The sequence below is a fragment of the Trachypithecus francoisi genome, unplaced genomic scaffold (genome assembly GCF_009764315.1).
Source record: "Trachypithecus francoisi isolate TF-2019V2 unplaced genomic scaffold, Tfra_2.0 Lachesis_group16, whole genome shotgun sequence".
In the NCBI taxonomy this organism is placed as follows: Eukaryota; Metazoa; Chordata; class Mammalia; order Primates; family Cercopithecidae; genus Trachypithecus; species Trachypithecus francoisi.
Genome location: NW_022681461.1, coordinates 88,731,610 through 88,753,261, shown reverse-complemented (window position 1 = coordinate 88,753,261; position 21,652 = coordinate 88,731,610). Strand labels below are relative to the sequence as shown.

The 21,652-nt window shown below is 38.2% G+C and overlaps 1 protein-coding gene across 1 annotated transcript in view; it reads left to right on the top strand.

Moving 5' to 3' along the window:
- Positions 1 to 21,652, top strand: part of NCBP1 (nuclear cap binding protein subunit 1) — a 40,450-nt gene that overhangs the window by 18,085 nt on the left and 713 nt on the right. Inside the window, 15 exon segments of the mRNA XM_033238026.1 lie at positions 54 to 117; positions 2,555 to 2,665; positions 3,643 to 3,707; positions 4,463 to 4,525; positions 4,772 to 4,803; positions 4,806 to 4,845; positions 7,374 to 7,477; positions 9,689 to 9,811; positions 10,826 to 10,928; positions 11,733 to 11,826; positions 13,117 to 13,220; positions 15,553 to 15,667; positions 17,512 to 17,640; positions 18,247 to 18,360; positions 19,739 to 21,398. Of these exon segments, the coding sequence (XP_033093917.1) occupies positions 54 to 117; positions 2,555 to 2,665; positions 3,643 to 3,707; positions 4,463 to 4,525; positions 4,772 to 4,803; positions 4,806 to 4,845; positions 7,374 to 7,477; positions 9,689 to 9,811; positions 10,826 to 10,928; positions 11,733 to 11,826; positions 13,117 to 13,220; positions 15,553 to 15,667; positions 17,512 to 17,640; positions 18,247 to 18,360; positions 19,739 to 19,852 (1,375 nt within the window). The 3' untranslated portion in view covers positions 19,853 to 21,398.

Here is a 21,652-nt window from a genome sequence, read left to right as displayed (position 1 = left end):
GACTTTTCATGTGTCTTCGTATACTTATTAAACTTAAATTACACTTTTTATAGTGCTGCACAGTTAGTGAGCTATCCAGGGAAGAACAAGATCCCCTTGAACTACCACATAGTTGAGGTATGCATTCCATGTGGAGCGTGTTTCTGAATTTCAGAATCTTTCTGTTGCCTTTAAAGTATAATCTACTCTTGGCTTATGTATGTATGTATGTATGTATTTATTTATTTATTTATTTATTGCTACTTGTCTGGCATTCAAAATTAACAGAGAAGCGAGGAAATTGCTGTCAGTTTTGGTGCTCTATTAGCCATGTTAGGAAAGAGAAAAAAGGAGATTGAAACCAGTAGCCAAATGGAATTTTGAGTTGCCTATAAGCTATTTATATAGTATGTCTTCATTCATGGATCGTTGTTGTGGATAATGTAAGTTACCTCTAGCTCTGGTAATACATTATCCACTTAACATATGTGTAAGTGGCTTAAATACTTTAAAATACCATTTTAGATAAATAATACATCTTTAGTTGTGTTTATCTGGCCTCTCAGTACTAGCATAAACTTGGTTAGTGTATTATTTCCTGTAACACCAAGTATAGATGAATCATCATTTATACTTAGAAATCTAAAGAGCCAAGCAGTTTAGAAATAGAGTAGCAACACTTTTGACTTCATATTAACTCATACAAAAGGTTGATGTTAGTATACAATTGAATACATTATAGAGATGTATATAAAAAAAAAACAGTGTTCATTTGACATGTGAGTCAAACTGTTAACTGAATTTTTTTTTTTTTTGAGACTAGGTCTTGCTCTCTTGCCCAGGCTGGAGTGCAGTGGTGTGATCTTGGCTCACTGCAGCCTCTGCTGCCTGGGTTCAAGCGATTCTTCTGCCTCAGCCTCCCGAGTAGCTGGGACTACAGGCGCACACCACCACGCCCGGCTAATTTTTGTATTTTTAGTAGAGACAGGGTTTCACCATATTGGCCAGGCTGGTCTTGAACTCCTGACCTTGTGATTTGCCCGCTTGGGCTCCCAGGGTGCTGGGATTACAGGCGTGAGCCACTGTGCCCATCCCACTGCATTATTTCATTATATTAAAGTATTCATGGACCAGGCTCTGGCTCGTACCTATATTTCCAGCAATTTGGGGGGCTAAGGCAGGCTGATAGCTTGAGCTCAGGAGTTCGAGACCAGCCTGGGCAACATGGCAAAATCTGTCTCCACTGAAAATACAGAAAAAAGAAAGAGAGCTAGCTATGGTGGCATGCACCTGTAGTCCCAGCTACTTGGGAGGTTGAGGTGGGAGGATCACTTGAGCCTAGGAGGTCAAGGCTGCAGTGAGCCGAAATTGTGCCTCTGCACTCCAGCCTGGGTAATAGAGTGAGACTCCGTCTGAAAATAAATAAATAGTATTCATGAAAAGACAGCATAGATAGGATGTATTAAGAGTCTTATCGTCTACTGACTGATGCTGGATGGGCCTGATAGGATGTGTTAAGATACACATTTTATTAATATTGCACTTTTGTGCTTTTTTAAAAAAAGTGCTGTGTGTTTCCTATCTTTACAAAACTTAAGTGTACTTAATGCTGTGAACTTGGCTCAGTGACATGTCTGAAATGCAAAATGTCATTTTTAAATCTGCATAATGTATAGAAATTCATCAGACCGAAGTGTAGAAGTGTGAGAGATGGGTAAGAGTAAAGGATGCAGACTAGGGCTTTAGAATTCTAGGCAGGTGGTCCACCAGTTATACAGAGAGAGTGGGAAGGAAGTTTCCGAATAAGAGGCATGGCAAAGAAGTCTTGGACTGCTGGAAAGATCTGGGCATCTATTTCAAGTAACAGTGTGGAATGACTTGATTTTCTTGTTTACTGGATTCAAGCAATTCTCCTGCCTCAGCCTCTCAAGTTGTTGGGACTATAGGTGCCCACCACCACACCCGGCTAATTTTTGTATTTTTTGTAGAGACAGGGTTTCACCGTGTTGGCCAGGCTGGTCTCAAACTCCTGACCTCAAGTAATCTGCCTGCGTCAGCCTCCCAAAGTGCTGGGATTACAGGCATGAGCCACTGCGCCCAGCCTAAGAGTTCTTGTTACTTATAGTAACCCAGAAGGTGGAGGTTGCACTGAGCTGAGGTCGTGTCACTGCACTCCAGCCTAGGCAACAGAGCAAGACTCCATCTCAAAAAAAACAAAAAATCCTTTTAGATTCTGGGGACAGTAAACAAGAAAAAAGCTCTACATCCTGACTCAACTGTGATGCTTTCAAAGTTGGAATTTAATTGCTTAGTTTTCTGGGAGGAATGTAGATCAAATAAGCATTAGTGTGGTATATTTTTATTTGATTGAATTATAGAGAGAAGAAATTTTCCTTACAGTTTTCAATTTTAGATTTTTGTGTTTGAAAGAGCATAATTTTAAATATTAAAAAGTAATTCCATTTTCATTATGAATGCCATGGAGTTAGAGCTCAGATTTAGAATGTTAAGGTCTTTCTAATAGAAGTGCAAAGATAGCAGTTGGACTGAATTATGACTCATGATTCTTTTGTAGGTGATCTTTGCAGAGCTGTTTCAACTTCCAGCACCCCCTCACATTGATGTGATGTACACAACACTCCTCATTGAACTGTGCAAACTTCAACCTGGCTCTCTACCCCAAGTTGTATCCTTTCCTTTGTTTTTAAACTTAATCTCTTTGACCGGGTCTTAGAGGATTATTAAATATTTCTGCTTGTGGGTTTAAATTTTGTAGGTAAAAAATGTGGCTTTTGAAGTGTGTTGTGTGTGTGTGTATTACATGTATGTATTTTTATGGTCTGTAAATACATATGTACCTATAAATATGTAGATATACGCTTCACTGTTTGGGTCAGGAAGTTCAAAAATAGACAACAATGAAATTGGTTGCCTAGATTGGCTTTTCCTCTCGCAAAAGATTTCTCTGAAGCATGTGATGCTTGCTGTTTGATACAGCATTTTACCCACAGTACTACTTCTTTCAGAGTTGGAATTAATCTTCTCAAACCCTGCCACTGATTTATTAGCTAGGTTTCTATGATATTCTAAATCCTTTGTTGTCATTCAGCAATGTTCCAAGGAGTGGATTCCATCTCAAAAAACCACTGTCTTTGCTCATCCATTGAAAGCAGCTTTTTATTTTTTAAAGTTTTATTATGGGATTGCAGCAATTAATAATAATGGAAAAGCTTGCTTTATTGTAAGAATTACCAGTATGTGACACAGACGTGAAGCAAGCATATGCCATTGGAAAAATGGTGCCAGTAGACTTGCTCGTTGCAGGGTTACCACAAACCTTGTTTGTTTAAAAAAAAAAAAATGCAATTTCTGCTAAGCACAATGAAGCAATGTATGCCTGTGTGTATGGAGGAGCATGGGGAAATCTGGGAGGCGATGAAAATATTATCTTGATTTCACGAGTGTGTAGACGTCAGATTAATTATACATCACTGATATTTCAAAGCTGTAAGAAAAAAAATCAAAAACAAGATCAATTGTATTAGAATATGTTCAACATTATTAATCATTATAAAGACTTGAAATGTTTTATTTCTATTCTTGTCTATTACAACTTATTTGGGATAAAAGTGGAGAATAGTTTTCCTTATCTTAAATTCACAGCTTGCACAGGCAACTGAAATGCTATACATGCGTTTGGACACAATGAACACTACCTGTGTAGACAGGTACAGTAATTGCTTTACTGCTGAGCTGAGTTAGCAGCTTTTACTTCCTATACTTCCTAAAGGAATTTGATAAAGACATTTTTAAGAATTTCCATGTTTAGTTTTTTTTCTTGCCTCCCAAAATAACCTTTGTACAATAACCAGATTCATACTTGTTTAATGTAACATTACGTTTTTTGATGTCCATGCTATGGTTTTCTTTAATTTCATTCTCTAGTCAAGTATCAAAGACTATACTTTGGCTCTGCCATCTATAAAATGTTCTATCTGCAATTTCTTTTTTTTATTTGAGATAGGGTCTTGCTCTGTCACCCAGGCTGGAGTGCCGTGGGATGAGCATAACTCATTATAACCTTGAACTTGTGGGCTCAAGCAATCTGCCTGCCTTAGCCTCCATCCTGGGTAGCTGGGATTACAGGCATGAGCCAGTGTACTTGGCCTACAATTTCATCTTTTTTTTCTTCAGTTTCATCATCGTTTATATGAGGAAAATAATATGTACCTTGGAAGTTGTGAGAATTAAATAATAAACATGTTAGGTGCCCACACAAAACAGATACTAGAATTGTATCTGTCATTGACCTAAAAAGGATAAAGAGAGTTGGCAGAAGATACAGCTGCATGTAGGGGAATATGCTTTTCATTAACTCTGTAAAATCGGGTTTTATCTATCTGTTTGAAGGCTTATGTAAGTTTCTGTTCTAAATCCCAGCCATTCTTCCTTTTTGTCTCCCCACCACCCCTTCTCTACATAGGTTTATCAATTGGTTTTCTCATCATCTAAGTAACTTCCAGTTCCGTTGGAGCTGGGAAGATTGGTAAGTGATGATGTGTTTTATCCTACTTTTCTGTAGTCAAAAAACTGCTCATTTTTAAAACTGTAACATAAAAGTGACTGAAATATTTAATTTCTTGGAAACTATTTGTAGTTAAGTATAAATAGTTACAAGTGCAATTATAACTTAAAACTTGTAAGTTGTTATAAGTTCACAGATAATTATAGTACAAATGAGTGTAAGTGCAGATGATACATAAGAATTGATAAAACTACATTTCCTCCTCAGGTCAGATTGTCTTAGTCAAGATCCTGAAAGTCCCAACCAAAGTTTGTAAGAGAAGTTCTAGAAAAATGTATGAGGTAAGTTTTTTGTGTTTTCTCCTTTGTTTAGGTCTTTTAACTTCTTTGGGAGGATTTCTTTCTCTTCTCTGCACTTGTGATATGTGTTCAGAATATTGGATTCAAAGTCTACTTACTCATCTTCTATCCCATTTTTAATCAAGATTTAGGCTAAAAAAAATTAGGCAACCATGCCATACAGATTCCATGTGAATTTAAGCCGGTAAGTTCTTTTAAAGATGTTACAGGCTGGGCGCAGTGGCTCACCCCTGTAATCCAGCACTTTGGGAGGCCAAGGCGGGTGGATCACATGATGTCAGGAGTTCAGACCAGCATGGCCAACATGAGTCTCTACTAAAAATATAAAAATTAGGTGTGGTGGCACATACCTATAATCCCAGCTACTTGGGAGGCTGAGGCGGGAGGGTTGCTTGAGCCAAGATTGCGCCTTTGCACTGCAGGCTGGCCGACAGAGCGATACTCTTATCTCAAAAAAATAAAAAAAAAGGATGTTATGTATGAAATGAATTCAGATTTATAGAAAAGTTGGCACAACAGTACCAATAATTCTGTATCCTGTTCACCTAGATTCCGTAGCTATTAACATTTTATCATGTTCGCTCTCATGCTCACTCCCTTTTCCTCTCTCTCTAGAGACCCGTTATATTGGTTTTCCTTTGAGAATCAGCTGCATACCCAGCTGATGTAACAGCCCATTATCCTTTAATGTTCCATTACATATCTTCCCCAAACAAAACCACTTTCCTACCTAGCAAGCATACAGCCTTCTAGATCAGGAAATTAGCTCTGGTACAATCCTACACATAATTCACAAGTGCTGCTGAAATTTTGCCAGCCATCCCAACGTCTGTATTTCCTGTCTAGTCTGTAATGTTTTATTTTTTGTTTTTTGGAGACAAGAGTCTCACTCTGTCACCCAGGCTGGAGTGCAGTGGCGTGATCTCCGCTCACTGCAAGCTCCTCCTCCCAGGTTCATGCCATTCTCCTGCCTTAGCCTCCCAAGTAGCTGGGACTAAAGGCGCCCGCCACCATGCCTGGTTAATTTTTTGTAGTTTTAGTAGAGATGGATTTTCACCGTGTTAGCCTGGATGGTCTCAATCTCCTGACCTCGTGATCCACCCACCTGAGCCTCCCAAAGTGCTGGGATTACAGGTGTGAGCCACTGCACCCGGCCTGGTCTGGAATCTTATCCAGGTATATGTGTAGTGTTGAGTTGTTCTCTCAGATTCCTTCAATCTTGAACACTTATTATTTTTCTGTCTTTGTGTTTTTACCAGTTTGAAAGAGTCTAGACCTTACTTGGATTGCTCTGATATTTCTCATGAGCAAATTGAAATTGTTAATGCTTAAATTGTTAATGCTCTTGGTGTGTCACATCTAGAGGCACGTGATTCCCACCCCTGGTGATGTTAATCTTGATCCACCTGGTCATGTCAATATCTGCCAGCTTTCTCTACCTTAACCTTACCGTTTTTCTCTTTAGTAGAATTGATCAGTATTTTGTGGGAAATATTCTGAAGTTTTACTCTTACTCTGTTCTTCATCAGATCTCCATCCTGCTTTTAGCAGCTACCAGTAAGATGGTTGCCAAGTGATGATTTTCTCATTCCATTATTTTTCCTACATTTATTAATGGGCCTTCTGTAAGAGCTGTCCTTTCTCCCCCATTTATTTATTCCTTTATTTATATATCAGTAGGGACTAATTAATTTATATTTCATTCGATGGGTTATAAACTATGAGGATCATTTATTTTGATGCCCAAATTGTCCCTGATATGTACATGAGGAGTCCTGGTAAGCTCTATATATTTTGTTTTGTTTTGTTTTTGTCTTTGTTTTTAATGTCCCCCACCATTCATTGAGCATTTCCTTATTTTCTAGAATAACATGTTTAGGATCATCTTGCATATTTCTCCTAAATACCATATTCTATTAGTAAAGGACTAATTAGTAAAGGACTAATGGAATATGGTATTTAGGAGCCAAGATCTGGGCACTTGATGTGCTCATTGCCATTGGGGTGTCATTGGTTCTGAGCCTCTTGGTGGGCACACATCCATCCATCCTAACTATTTTTAAGTCCACCTGTGTGTATATATGCCTTAATTTCCAACTCAGTACCTTATTTCTACACTTCTTCTCTACCATGGTTTGTAAATACCTTCTCAGGCAGTAAGAAACTTGGCTCCCATTATCCTCAATATTTATTTATTTGATACAATGTAGCCAGTCTCCAAAGTGTACGGACTGTCATCTTCACCACACCCCATCATCATCCCACATCCTTGGCCACCAGGCTCATGAGCTCACTCACCCATACCTCAGTTGCAAGCCAGTAAGTTCCGCAGTATGCCTGAGATTTGGTGTGCTGCCTTAGACAAAAACTCAAAGGATTTTTTTTCCTTTCACTCTTGGTTGTCAGCTGAGTTCAAGTTGTTGGAGATTGTGACTTTCTGGGTAAGTTGGGTGTTACTGAAGAATGGAACTGATAAAAGATACTTTCTGAGGCTGTTATTTGTATTGTAGGTTGTCTTACCATCAGCGTATATTAGATATTGTTCCTCCTACCTTCTCAGCTCTATGTCCTGCAAACCCAACCTGCATTTACAAGTATGGAGATGAAAGTAGCAGTAAGTAATGAAACAAATTTGTCTGTCTTTAAAAGGTACCAGTTAAAGTATATTTAAATTAGTTGTTTAAAGTGGAGAAATTGAACTTTTTCTTTTCTTGGGGTTTATGTTTCCTGTATTTGAAGGGTGGTCTAGCATTAGCCACGTTTTATTTGCCCTATCATCATTTTGAGGATTTGGTTGTGATAAAATTAATTAATACTGGCATATCTTTTCTTTCTCTTTTGAATGTGTTAAGTATAGCAAGATGAATTTATAGTTAGAACTTACTAAACTGAAAATGTGTATTTGTCATGGTGATAGAGATTACTTGAATTAATTATCTTGTTCAGGTGTATTGAGAACATAGATGTCCATATTCTGTGGCAGTATGCCTTTAAAAGTAAATTCTTAATTATGATTTTCTTACCTTTTGGTCACATAATTTCTGAAATTGCACCATAAATCAGGGAGTGTAATTTGATGTGCCATTTTGCTCTTTGCACAGTGTTTACACTTAATGTAGGTAGAGTATTATACATTGTTGATCACTGGTAGAGTTAGGTATGGAGTTTTTTCCAACTTATCCTTTGCAGATTACACTTAACACAGCCCCTCCATGATCCTTCCATTTCATGTTGTGTAGAGGTTCTTCACATCTCACAACTTTCTGCTGTTCCTTGCTTTTCATACTGTACGCCTGTTTCTCCACCTCTGTCTCTGACTGTACCTGTTTCCCTTGAAATAAACTGTGTTGGTCCTGGTACATTTGCTATTTCATTATGTCAGCTCTGAAAAATAGATATGATTATCAAAACCACAATGAGGAAATGGCTTCCAAGAGGTCAAACTAGAATGAGATTGCTTCTGAGTGGTGGAGCCCAAATTCAGGCGTAGGTGCACTGCTGAGTGGCTGTGCTCTTAGCCACTGTGCTTTTTGGCAGATCAAAGGTTCATGCAGCACTTAGAAGTGCCAGGTTTTGAGTTTTGTCTTGTACTCGTTCCAAGAATGATAAAGTACAGTCTTTGCTGTCAGAAAGCTCAGACTTTTGTTGAAGATTAAGCTTTCTTTTTTCCCCATAGGATCAACTCAGCCTAACATTCAAGGCCTTCATAACCATTGTTCCTACTTTGTTATTTTTCACTTCTCCCCACATGGGCCTCTACTTCTGCCAGGTCCATGTCCTTTTTTATTTTTTCCATACTCTTTGTTCTTGGCTTTGCTATTACCCCAGTCTGGAAAGCTCTTTCTAGCTCCACTTCCTTTTCTCCTTCTAGATTCTAGCCCAAGCTAGAAGGAGAAAGCTCAATAGCTGTAAATACTTTTTAACCTTTAGCAAGCCAGTTTTCTATTGCTCCCTGGCTGTGTCTAATGTGAATATCTTGGTTCCCCAGCTGGAATGTAGACTGGTGACAGGGGATTCTGTTTTTCTTTGCCTTCTTTCTTTTAGAGAAAAAGCTCACAGCAGGTGTAATATGACCATCCTCACGTGACTGTTGTAATTTACTTCATTCATTCCAGTAACTCCTACTCTATGACAGGATTGCCTTTTTTGTTACCTCTTTGTCTGCCTTACATTAAAAGCAGATTTCTTGTTGCTCTGGTGATGCCTTACGGTGTATACTAGCACAAATTTTTATAATAAGGACTTAACTGATACCAATAGTAAATACAAGGAGTCCTATCACATGAGCATCTGACTTACATAGATTCAAACTTGTGGACTCAGCAAAAAAGAAAAGTACAAAAACAAAAACCTCTCTAAACTTGGCAGCCATTACCTTGTTGAGGCTCAGACTTCGTTTCCATGGTCCCAAGGAAAGAAAGAGGAAATGGGTGTTGGCAAAATGAAAGAGAAGTACGTTGGTTCTGGGCTTTTGAGCCCGGGAGAGTTGAGGGCATTAAAAGACAGTTTAACTGTGTCCACTCTTCTCCTTACCATTCATCTTGAGGATGATCAGCACCTTGTACTCAAAATTTTACTTAGCTAAGTGTCCTTAAGGAATTGTTGAAATGAGAATTGTCCCTTTTTAGGTGAAAAACCATTAACCTATTAGAAAAAGCTTCCACATGTGGTACTTTTATACAGATTAAATATTGACCTTGGGATAAAGAGCATCCTATTTTGAAAGGAAGAATTTAAAAAAATTTTTTCTCAGTTATTTAACTATTCGTTAGAATAGTCTTGAAACCTGATCTGTCATTCCCCTTACCCCCAATTATGTGTTTAGATTCTCTTCCTGGACATTCTGTTGCCCTCTGTTTAGCAGTTGCCTTTAAAAGTAAGGCAACCAATGATGAAATCTTCAGCATTCTGAAAGATGTACCAAATCCTAACCAGGATGATGATGACGGTAAGTGGAATTTAGTATTTCTTGAGTGGAACTATGTATAGGCCAAGTTAAAGCGTAAACATAACTCTGGCAACATGATGCGCTTAAAGTAATATATCTGTATCTGTTTGACCTGTTCAGACTGTTGGTTGTTCCTAGCATCCCAGGTGTTTTCCCCTTATATAAAAAGAGATCCTAACATTTCTGTGATAATACCTTCCTTAAGAATATAAACTTCATCGTAAATACAAAGTAAAATATGTTACCACACAAGGATTTTTAACCCCTTTTATAGCCCTCCTAGCTTTCACCATAGGTTCCTGAATAGAAAGACTTGGTGTGTTATAAAGTTCGACATTTTCTCCAAGTCAAGCTATTAGAATAATAATGCTTAACATTTACTCAGTTATATACCATGTAATTCCAACCAGAATCCTAGGGGTTTTTCTGGGCAAGAGTGGGAAAATTGACAAAATAATTTATACAGTTCCCTGAATCAATAAATGGATATGCACATAGAAAAACTACTTCATCAAAATAAGATATTAGTGGCCTTTGGATATTTATTACTGGGATTTTGTTTGGATATCTCTAAGAAACTTGTGTTATGATATTAGAGAAAATGAGTTTAGAAAGCATAAGCCAAAATGATGGCATTAAATTTAGACATTGTCAGACATCTTAAGACATAAGCTTGTGTTAAGGGTTTGCTGGGTTTTTTTGTTTTTTGGGGGTTTTTTTGGTATTAATATAATAGAGACTATGAATAAGGAAACCTGTGTGATTTTTTTTTTTTTCAAGGAATGGATGATAGAATTAAGACAGTCACATAAAACTAAGAATTAAAATTACATGTGGTTTCATATTTGCAGTGTTTGAAATCAGTGACGGTCTTTTATTGTTTATTAGAACTAAAATACATTACACATATGTCTGCATATAGATGTGAGCATACCATCTATTTAGCATTTGAGGTAAGGCACCAAGGAATTGCTGTACTTACATTTTTCTATTTTACTATAAAATATTTTTCAGATGAAGGATTCAGTTTTAACCCATTGAAAATAGAAGTCTTTGTACAGACTCTGCTACACTTGGCAGCCAAATCATTCAGCCACTCCTTCAGTGCTCTTGCAAAGTATGTATGAGTACAAAGCCTTTCTTGAGGGTTTGGAACTTTGCTTCATGAACGCCAGTGGTATAGTAATTTTTACCTAAGATTGTTGAATATGAAGATCTTAATAATGTATAATTGGATACAGTGGGTTTGGGTTTGTGGTAGCTAAAATCCATATCCTAAGGCTTCCATCAGTCTGTTTGTACAGTTGGCATATGTACATGGTAAGCGCTTTTTTTATATAGACATTTAAAGTAGTGAAAAACCTAGATTTTTAGGACAGTCATATGCAGTTGGAAGTTCCTACGCTAAGTATCTTTGCAAAACAATGTAAGAAGAAATTAGAATCACCTACATTGTTGGGAGCCACCCAAAGGTTGACATCTAAAGACAGATATTTTTAACTTGTTAGACAGGGTCCAAAGGAAGAAAGAGCACATAGATTTTCCTCCAACCAAGCAGAGAAACTGAACATCTCACCCCATCTCTGCTTCCAAGGCTTTATGTTACTTGCAGGGTTCCCACAGAAGATGCAGTTTGAGTATTCCACCATGTTTGAAGACAGTTCCTTAGTCCTTACCTATTCTTGTACTGTAGCCCTGGGCTAACGGTAGTATATTGTAAATGTCTTGAGATTTTGTGACAGCTTCCTTAAAAACTATGAATCTCTAATCACACTTTTTGCATCCTTAATGGTTAATACTTACAGTTATTTTGCATTTGTGTATTACATTATAAATTGAGTAACATTGAAAAGGCTTTGGAAACACTAAAATGTTTAACGAATAAGTATATGTGATATTTTTTTCCCACCATTATCAAAAGGTTTCATGAAGTCTTCAAAACCCTAGCTGAAAGTGATGAAGGGAAGTTACATGTGCTAAGAGTTATGTTTGAGGTGTGGAGGAACCATCCACAGGTAAAAATTATTTAATTAGACATGTTGAAGCTCTGATTATATAGGTATAAAAATAAGGCCGTTAATTGCTGCTGTTTTGTTTGTAAAACATGAAATTTGACTCTGCCTAGATAATGGTTTTTAGATCTAATTCTTTCAGTGCTATGGGAGTAATGATGTTTGATTCATTCTTGAAAGAGAAAGCATTATTATGATTTGGTTTTGAACTATAATATCTCAACATATTTTAAATGTTCAGCAAGAGGTTTATCTAGTCTATCCAATTTCTAAATACAAGCTCCAGATTTCTCAAACCTTAATATATATTGTGTATTATAAAGAAACATTTAAATAAATTTCATAAAACAGTTGAGTTTTTAATGATAAAACATTGTTTTACATTTATCTTCTGGGGTTCATCAAAATTACGTATTTTTTTGAATAGGTATTAGTATCTGAAATTTAAATTTTTTTTTTTTTTGGAGACAGAGTCTCACTCTGTCACCCAGGCTGGAGTGCAGTGGCATGATGTTGGCTCACTGCAACCTCTGCCTCCTGGGTTCAAGTGATTGCCCTGCCTCAGCCTCCCGAGTAGCTGGGATTACAGGCGTCCACCACCACATCTGGCTAATTTTTGTATTTTTAGTAGAGATGGGGTTTCACCATGTTGTAGGCTGGTCTTGAATTCCTGACCTCAGGTGATCTACCTGCCTCGGCCTCCCAAAGTGCTGGATTACAGGTGTGAGCCACCGTGCCTGGCCAGTTTTTTCAAATTTTAACTGTTACTATTCAGAGTTTTTGTTTAGTCAACCTGTTTCTTGTAGTGCTAGAGCAAAGCAAAGGGGAGAATAAATCTTAAGACCTAATGATCAGGCCAGGCGCGGTGGCTCTTACTGGTAATCCTAGTGCTTTGGGAGGCTGAGGTGAGTGGATCACTTGAAGCCAGGTGTTTGAGACCAGCCTAGGCCACAGAGTGAAACCCTGTCTATACTAAAATTACAAAAATTAGCCAGGCATGTGGTGCACACCTGTAATCCCAGCTACTCAGGAGGTTGAGGCAGGAGAATTGCTTGAACCTAGGAGGTGGAGGTTGCAGTGAGCTGAGATCGTGCCACTCCACTCCAGCCTGGGTGACAGAACAAGACTCTGTCTCCAAAAAAAAAGACCTAATGGTCAAATTGATCAATCAGTTCTACAGCCATCAAAACTAAATTTTATAGCCCTCCTATTTTACTTTTATGGCAGCAGTGTCGTGGCACATATACATGTGTGTGTGTGTGTGTGATTTACTTGAATAATTCTTCTCTGTAGATGATTGCTGTACTAGTGGATAAGATGATTCGTACACAAATAGTTGATTGTGCTGCAGTAGCAAATTGGATCTTCTCTTCAGAACTGTCTCGTGACTTTACCAGGTAATATGAATTATTTTATGAAACTTGTGTTCTCTAAGAATTGATACATGTGTGGTCTCTTATACATAAGCTTCAAATTCTGGTCCAAACCAGGTTGATATTAATATACTATGGTCCAATCTGGTAGGATTGGACATGGCAAAAATTCCTAGACAGTGGAAACATACACAGCCTGTCAGGTTGCAGCATCTCTTAGCAGGGACTCTCTTAAGTTGAATCAAGACTAAGCTAGTGAAGTAGAAATCCTGTTGAAGGATCCAGACTGTTAGGAGAGAAAACTAGCAAGAGCCAGCTATGTGCAGAGTCTCAGCTGGTCTAGATGGAAATCAGGAAGGGTTCCAGCTTCAGTGGGGATGGCACCTGGAATGCATACCAGGAAGTAGGAGAAACCAAAGTCAAAGTAGATTAAATCATGGAGGGATCTGGGAAAGCTTGGTGATTACCAAGACACCTGAGGGATGGGGGGAAAAGGGGTTGTCACCACAGTCATAATCTTAGGTTTAATGCAGAAGACTCATTCTGTACTCATTCCCCCTAAAGGAAAGAGTTTTTGCTGTTTGGTTCTTATTTGTGAAGTTCACAGACTTTACAGTTGATAGGACCAGGACAGCAGGAGTTGACACAAAGCAGGAAACTAAAGCAAATTACTTGTAAAAACATAAAAATCCATCACAACCTTTAACTTTTCCACTGTATCTGTTATTGCCAGAGGACACTGATCTGAAATATACTGAATCGTTAGGGTGATAAGGTGTGATCTAAGGTTGTCATACCAGCCAGGTTGGCCTTCACAAATAAGGACAACAGAAGGACTTTTTCAGATTTGTAAACTCCAGAAAACTAACCACCTGAGTATGTTTTAACCGTTGTCCTGAGTGATTTACATTTTCAGTTCATTTTATTCTTACCACATCACCATAGAGGAGGTTCCACTATTGTCACATTTTACAGAATAGGGAAGTGTCACAGAGTGCTTTAGCCTGCCCAAAGTCACACAACTAAGCACAGAGCCAGCATTCAAACCAGGCATTCTGGAATCGGTGTAGTGCTCATCAGCTCCGTCTGTTCTTTAACACCTAGCTCAAATATTTGTAACTCTGCAAACGTTTCCCTGACTACAGTCCACCCCCTCCAGAGTTAAAGTGCTCTGCTCTTTTGTCCTATTTCCTAACATGCTAGACTTGGAGTTTTATGAACAGATTGTTTTATTATCTTCCACTTAAACTATTATTTGGGTCAAAATTTGTAGAAGGAAGTACAGTTGACCCTTGAACAACATCAGGGGTTAGAGACACCGGCTTCCCCCCACCTACCCCACCCCCACACAGTCAGAAATCTGCATGGAACTTTTAACTGCATGGAAAATTTAACTAGTAGCCTGTTGACCAGAAGCCTTAGTGATAACGTAGTCAATTAACACGTATTTGTGTTGTATGTGTTAATATCCTGTATTCTTACAATAAATTATAAGAGAGGAAACATTATTCATGAAGTGAGAGTGGATCATCATAAAGGTCTTCATCTTCATTATCTTCACATTGAGTAGGCTGAGGAAGAGGAGGCGTTGGTCTTGTTGTCTCAGGTGGAAGAAAACCCATGTGTAAATGGACCTGCACAGTTCGGACCTGTATTGTTTAAGAGCCAACTGTACTATTCTGTGCTGGGTTAGGAGACCTAGTTTATAGACACAAAAGTAACTAAGAAGTTACTTTAAAAAAAGAAAAGAAAAGAAACACTTATGCAACAAACATTTTAAAGCACCTACAAAGTGATCTTAGTATGTATTTGCTAGTAAGAAAGCTGACTTATACTCATTCTTAGAGCCTATCAGTTGATACCTGTTATCAACTAATGAGTTTTTTAAAGGTTCCAAGAGAATAATTGCCTGAGTGTGTGCTAAAGTGTAAATAGTGTAAAGGATGTGCAGTCAGTCTCAGGTTAGGTCACCATTTTGAGAAAATTTCTACACATAGTGTTTACATTTAGGAGAGGAAAAATGTATTTCCATTTTTAATGTTAGTGTCCATCATAGTTTGCCATTTCAATTCAGTGAGTATGTACCTCTAGTAAGGGATGGAAATAAGAAAAATGACTACACAGTACTGCCCTCAGGGGACTCACCTGAATCTAATGGGTGTGAAGATAGATATTTGCACAATTTACAATAAAAGACCAATGCATAAGTACTGCTGGAGAAATATGACTAATTCAGCCCAGAGGACAGAAGGCTGTATCAGCTGTTAAGAATGAATAGATTATAAAGGTTGAAAGGTTTTATTTTCTATAACCATAGCTTGACATAAAATAACCAAATGCCATATATTTCTTTAAGATTGTTTGTTTGGGAAATCTTGCACTCTACAATTCGTAAGATGAACAAACATGTCTTGAAGATCCAGAAAGAGCTGGAAGAAGCTAAAGAGAAACTTGCTAGGCAACACAAACGGGTAAGTTTTGTGTAAACTTGTAAATAGTTAAAGAAAATATACCAGAAACTCTGGAGAGGATTCAGAGTTTATTATCTTGATGGTATTTCATTTTTTTCTGAGCCCAAATTAATGCAGAGCTGTTTGCAGAAGCAGAAGAGGAGGAAGGAGCAGGTAGTGTGTTGTGTGCTGTTACACTGCATGATGAACCAGTTCAGGAAGCCACAAACTTCACTTTCCATAGTTCACCATCTCTGGGTCAGCCTCATGTTTGCACAAGGGAAGTAGCAGAAGGGAAGAGGACACTTGTATTTCTGTAGGAGTCTCTGGGGGAAGAGGGAGAAGACTATAGATACTTACACTTTCCCCATACTGTGAGGAGGAATGGGGCAGTCATTCCCAAGTTAACATAATACTTCTCATAGTATATTAATTTAGTATTGTAGCCATTTTGGAGGGAAGCAGTGAGTGACTTAACATGATACTCTTCCTTATGAAAGTATTTTCCAGTGTTACGCGTATTTATATAAACACAGACCTAAAATCTGTAAGGTAAATAGTGTCATCTCATTTTGTAGATGTTATAAAGTGAGACACAGAGAAGTTAAGTAGCATAGCTAGTAGGTTGCATAGCTGGTACATGACCAGAGCTAGGTTCTGACACAAGTCTATCAGACTCCAGAGACTTTCTCTCATGCCACACTGTTTCTAGAAATGTGCTGTCCAACACTGTAGCTCCTAGCTGCATGTGACTATTTTAGTTTAGTTAAAATTAAATACAATTTAAAATTCAGTTCTTTGGTCACAAAACCATATTTCAGGTGCTCAGTAGTAACGTGTGTTTGCCGTCCTAACAGGCCGCACATATTTATATAACATTGGCCCCACTGAAGAAAGGTCTGTTAGGTAGTAGTGCTCTAGAACCTTACCTTTGAGTGGTGTTAGGAAAGGACAGTCATGTACCCACGTGTCTAGAACATAAAGCAGACCTCATAAATGGGCTGTGTTTATAGAGAGAAAAGCAAGATTCTGTGAAATCCGAGAGCAGGGTTCTGATAATTTTGCTTAAAGCGGAGAGATCAGTAGCTGGGGCCTTAGCAGTTAAGTATTACTTCAAAGAATTACCAGGCTTTCTAGAGTCAGTGATGCCACTTCTTGCTGAAAGTACCTTGGTATGTAACACCTAGAGCCACGTTCTGGCTCTGCCACTTTCTGGCTGGGTGATGCTGGGAAAGTCATCTAACCTCTCAGCCTGTTCCTTTCTCTGTAAAATGGAAATAAACCATGCCTTGTTTTTCTTTTCCTTTAAAAAAAAAATCAAAATTCTATAAACTCTTCAGAGTGAGCTGGAGGGGGGGAATTATTAAAGCTTTACGGGAGTGTATTGAGCCCATCATTGCCAGCAGAAAGTCTTAAATGGCCCACTTTGAATTATTATATGTTGGCTGTAGCCATTTCTAAATTATAAGAAGAATGAGCAGGCTTGGCCCGTAGGACTTGCTCAGTTTTTCTATATGGCCCATGAGGAGATTAATGATTAGCAAGCCGTCTCCCTGTTGTTACTGCTCAAATGGTCAAATAGTGATAAATTGTAGCCAAGTCCCCCATGTTGTTACCAAGACAAGTGCCACTAAATTTCCCTGGCCTAGATAAGAACCCATGGTATTTCTGAGTGAGAAGACAGTGTCTCTGAACCACAACAGGACTTTGAGGTATATGTGTGTGGGTGGCAGAGTGGGGGCTACTTTCACTGTAGAATATAAGTCTTAACATTTGGCCAGACACAATAAAATGCTTCCCCTGGACGAGATTTAACACACTAGAATCTAAATGGTATTTTCCTTTTGTTTCTTTGCCTTCTGTAGCGAAGTGATGACGACGACAGAAGCAGTGACAGGAAAGATGGGGTTCTTGAGGAACAAATAGAAAGACTTCAGGAAAAAGTGGAGTCTGCTCAGAGTGAACAAAAGAATCTTTTCCTTGTCATATTTCAGGTATCTTGGCTTGGGACATGTATACATAAAAGGAAATAATACGTTTCTTTAGTTTTAGTTTTTAAAAATGTTATTTTTCATTGTAAAAGGAAATCACATTTATAGAAGAGATTAAAAATAAAAAAATTTAGGAAGGAAATAAAAGTTCACTACTCAGAGGCAACCATGTATGTTTCTGAGTTTCTCTGCTGTTTACTTAGTATTCTTGCATGAGCATTTCTCCATGCTTGAAAAAAAATTGTGGGTTGCTTTTGTTATATATGTCTCGTTTAATTATTCCTTATTGCTGATCATTTTCCTTCCATGAACATTTTAATACAGATTCCTGTTAACATTTCTGATTATTTCATTAGAATAGATGCCAGGAAGTAATATTACTAGGATAAGTAATTTAAGATCATTAAAGGTCTTTATGTATTGCCAGGAAGGATGTACCAACTCACGTTATTACCAGTCTGTCTTTCTAGGTTGACTTAATGAATAATGAAAGTTAGGCACACACACCACAAAGACAGGGTACAACAAGCAATACTTTAGGGTTTCTTTGTCATGAATTTTTTTCTGAAGTATAAGATTCTATCTCTAGTACTACTTCTCCCTTTCCAGCGGTTTATCATGATCTTGACTGAGCACTTAGTACGATGCGAAACTGATGGGACCAGTGTATTAACACCGTGGTATAAGAACTGTATAGAGAGGCTACAGCAGATCTTCCTACAGGTATGTGGGGAACTTTGATTAGATAATAAACAATACTATTCTCAGCCACAAAGGTTTTTCATTTAAAAAAAAATCCTTGTCAAATTTGTTAGGAGGCTACATAGTACCTGTTAGACCCTTCAGCTCATGTCCATTTGCTGCTACCATTGCTCATCAGAATATTTAGGCTTAACTGATTCTATACCACTTAGATTCCTAATCGCAACCCCCTCCACACACCCCCGCCCCACCTGTTTTTTTTTGAGATGGCGTCTCACTCTGTTGCCCAGGCTGGAGTGCAGTGACACGACCTCAGCTTACGGCAACCTCCACCTCGTAGGTTTAAGCGATTCTCCTGCCTCAGCCTCCCACATTGCTGGGATTACAGGCGTCCGTCACCACTCCCAGCTAATTTTTGTATTTTTAGTAGGGACAGGGTTTCACCATGTTGGCCAGGCTAGTCTCAAACTCCTGACCTCAGGCGATCTGCCTCCACCTCCCAAAGTGCTGCTGGGATTACAGGCATGAGTCATGGTGCCCAGTCTCCTAATTACCATTTTCTGTGCTGGGGATCCTAGCTGTAATATGAAATGTAGAGGACAAAAATATCAAGAGGACAGTAATTGGATTTATAAGTCCCTAAAAATCCAAGGTTCAGGTGGTAAACTACACAGAATCAAGGTAAGCTCCCAAGGGTCTCTCTGCAAAAGCAAAATGCCAGCACATATTCTCACCTAGATTTAAGTTAAAGGTATATAGGAGAGTGGAGCTAATTCAGTGTGTCTTCAGACACTACTCCCCTAAATCTTCATTTGTTCATTCTAGAAGAATGATTAATGTAGAAGTCACTGTAAGTTCAATTATTTGAGCCTCCAAATAGGAATTCCCTGATTTTAGTTACTGCCAGTTTTAAAAGCTTTAACAGTCTCTAGTCCTACAGGAATCTCTGAGTGTTTTCAAGGCTTATAGAGGAACACATAGAAAAAGAGTATTTCATTTTCTCTTTATCTTCCGGTCAGTCCTTGTCTGGCTGCTTTTTAAAAAGTCATAATGTATTATGCCCTGATTGGGGAGTCAGCCAGCTGAACCTAGTGTGTAATAATACTAGCAGCAAGCAGGCATTGCTGCCAATGCCTTGAATCATGAATTCTATTTACATGAAGTTGGTAAGAACTGGATTTTTTAAAAAGCTATTGAGCATTCATTTTTTTCATTCCCCCCCGCCCTTTTTTTTTTTAATGTTAGGGACTTTTAGGGGTCCATTATTCCTATCAGCACTTTATTTTCCCCTTCCTTTTTTCATCATTCTGCAGCATGGGTGGGCTGCTGAAGGAAATGTTCAACAAGATTATTTATACGCTTTTTCCTGACCTAACTACCCCCTTTTCTGTGTCCCTAGCATCACCAGATAATCCAGCAGTACATGGTGACCCTGGAGAACCTCCTCTTCACTGCTGAATTAGACCCTCATATCTTGGCCGTGTTCCAGCAGTTCTGTGCCCTGCAGGCCTAAGGGTCGTTTTTTCGTCATGTCAAGTTTTTTTTTAATATCTTAAAATAATTTGTCTTATTTTTTGATGGTTTGAATGCTTGCTTTCTTGTAGTATCTTTTCACTTCTTAAAGGAAACAAAGGGGGAAGAGGACAGTGGATAGCATGGCATTGCTTTTAATTGCCCTGAAAAGAAATACTTCCTAATGGCAGTAATGTGACGATGACCATGATGTATTATATATGTGACAGATACAACTTCTCTGTGATCAGTTTGGTATTTTTTTCTCCTTAAGGCACAAAATAATTGGTTTGAGGTATGTGAAACACTAGAGGTCAGCCTTACATAGTATATAGAACTGATGGGTTTACCCAGCTACCCAGTAGCATAACTTTTCACAGCTCGGGGATAACATGGCTGAAATAAAACTAAAAGTATGGTTTTTAAACTTTGGCATTTCATGATTTATCATCTCACTCTACTCTAAAACTGGTTGTTTCTTACTGAAGGTGTTCTCCATTTGAAATTTTCTCTTCAAAGTATTTTTAAGTAGTATCTTAAGACACGACTTGTTAGTAATAAAAGTGTTACTAGTTGGAAGAGTAGTTCTCAAATTTGTCTTAATGTAAATCACCTGGGAATCTTTCACGTTATTTTGAGGGTGGAACGCAGACATCCTCAGTAATCCTTAAAGTTTCCCCAGGTGATTCCAGGTTTGGTCACCATTATCTTAGAGCATCTACTCACTTCCTCTAGCCTCTGGGTTATTTGTCCAAGGTCTTGTAGTGAGTTACAGAATACTAAAGTGGATGTAGAAGTGGTCAGATTGACTGAAACCATACCCTGAATTAGATGTGAGTTTAGATTTTGTTTATGTGGATCCTGATCCAAAAAACTACGAAGTCCTGAGCTTGTTTCATGTATGGTGTCGATGCTGAAATGACAGCTGTTTGTAAAATAATACGCAAGTATGAGGAATTGTCTGACATTCCAAATTTAGAGGATTTTTAGACTTTTTTCATTAAACCTTAGAAAAAAATTACCAGTAATCCTACAACTACTGGTAGTGTTGTTGTGCATTTGCACAAAATAGGTATAATTTTTTCTTATTACATCCCAAGTTGATGCATTAAGCGTTCTGCATATTTTGATATATTTTCACTTTGGTTTACCATACATTTGAGTGGCTACAGAATGTGGTCCACTTAATAGACGGGAATTCCTAGGATTTTTAAATACCATACTATTTAAGACAAAATACAAAATATTCAGAAAAATCCAGATTGCGTGGTGGGTTAGTAGAGGACTAAAACCAGGTTCTTGGCTAAATATTCTCATTTATACTGTTTCTCCTTCCCATTGCTTAAGCACAGCACAAACTATGTAATTATATATAATTACAATTGACCCCTGAACAACATGGGTTTGAACTGTGTGGGTCCCCTTACACATGGGTTTTCTTCCACCCTTGAGATGGCAAGACCAGCCCCTTGTCTTCCTCAGCCTGCTCGACATGAAGATGATGAGGATGAAGACCTTTATGATGATCCACTTCTACTTATTAAATAGTAAATATATTTTTTCTTACGATTTTATTTTTTCTGTATTTTCATAAGAATATAGCATATGGGCTGGGCGCAGTGGCTCATGCTTGTAATCCCAGCACTTTGGGAGGCCGAGGCGGGCGGATTACAAGTTCAGGAGATCCAGACCATCCTGGCTAACACAGTGAAACCCTGTCTCTACTAAAAAATACAAAAAAATTAGCCAGGCGTGGTGGCATGTGTCTGTAGTCCCAGCTACTCAGGAGGCTGAGACAGGA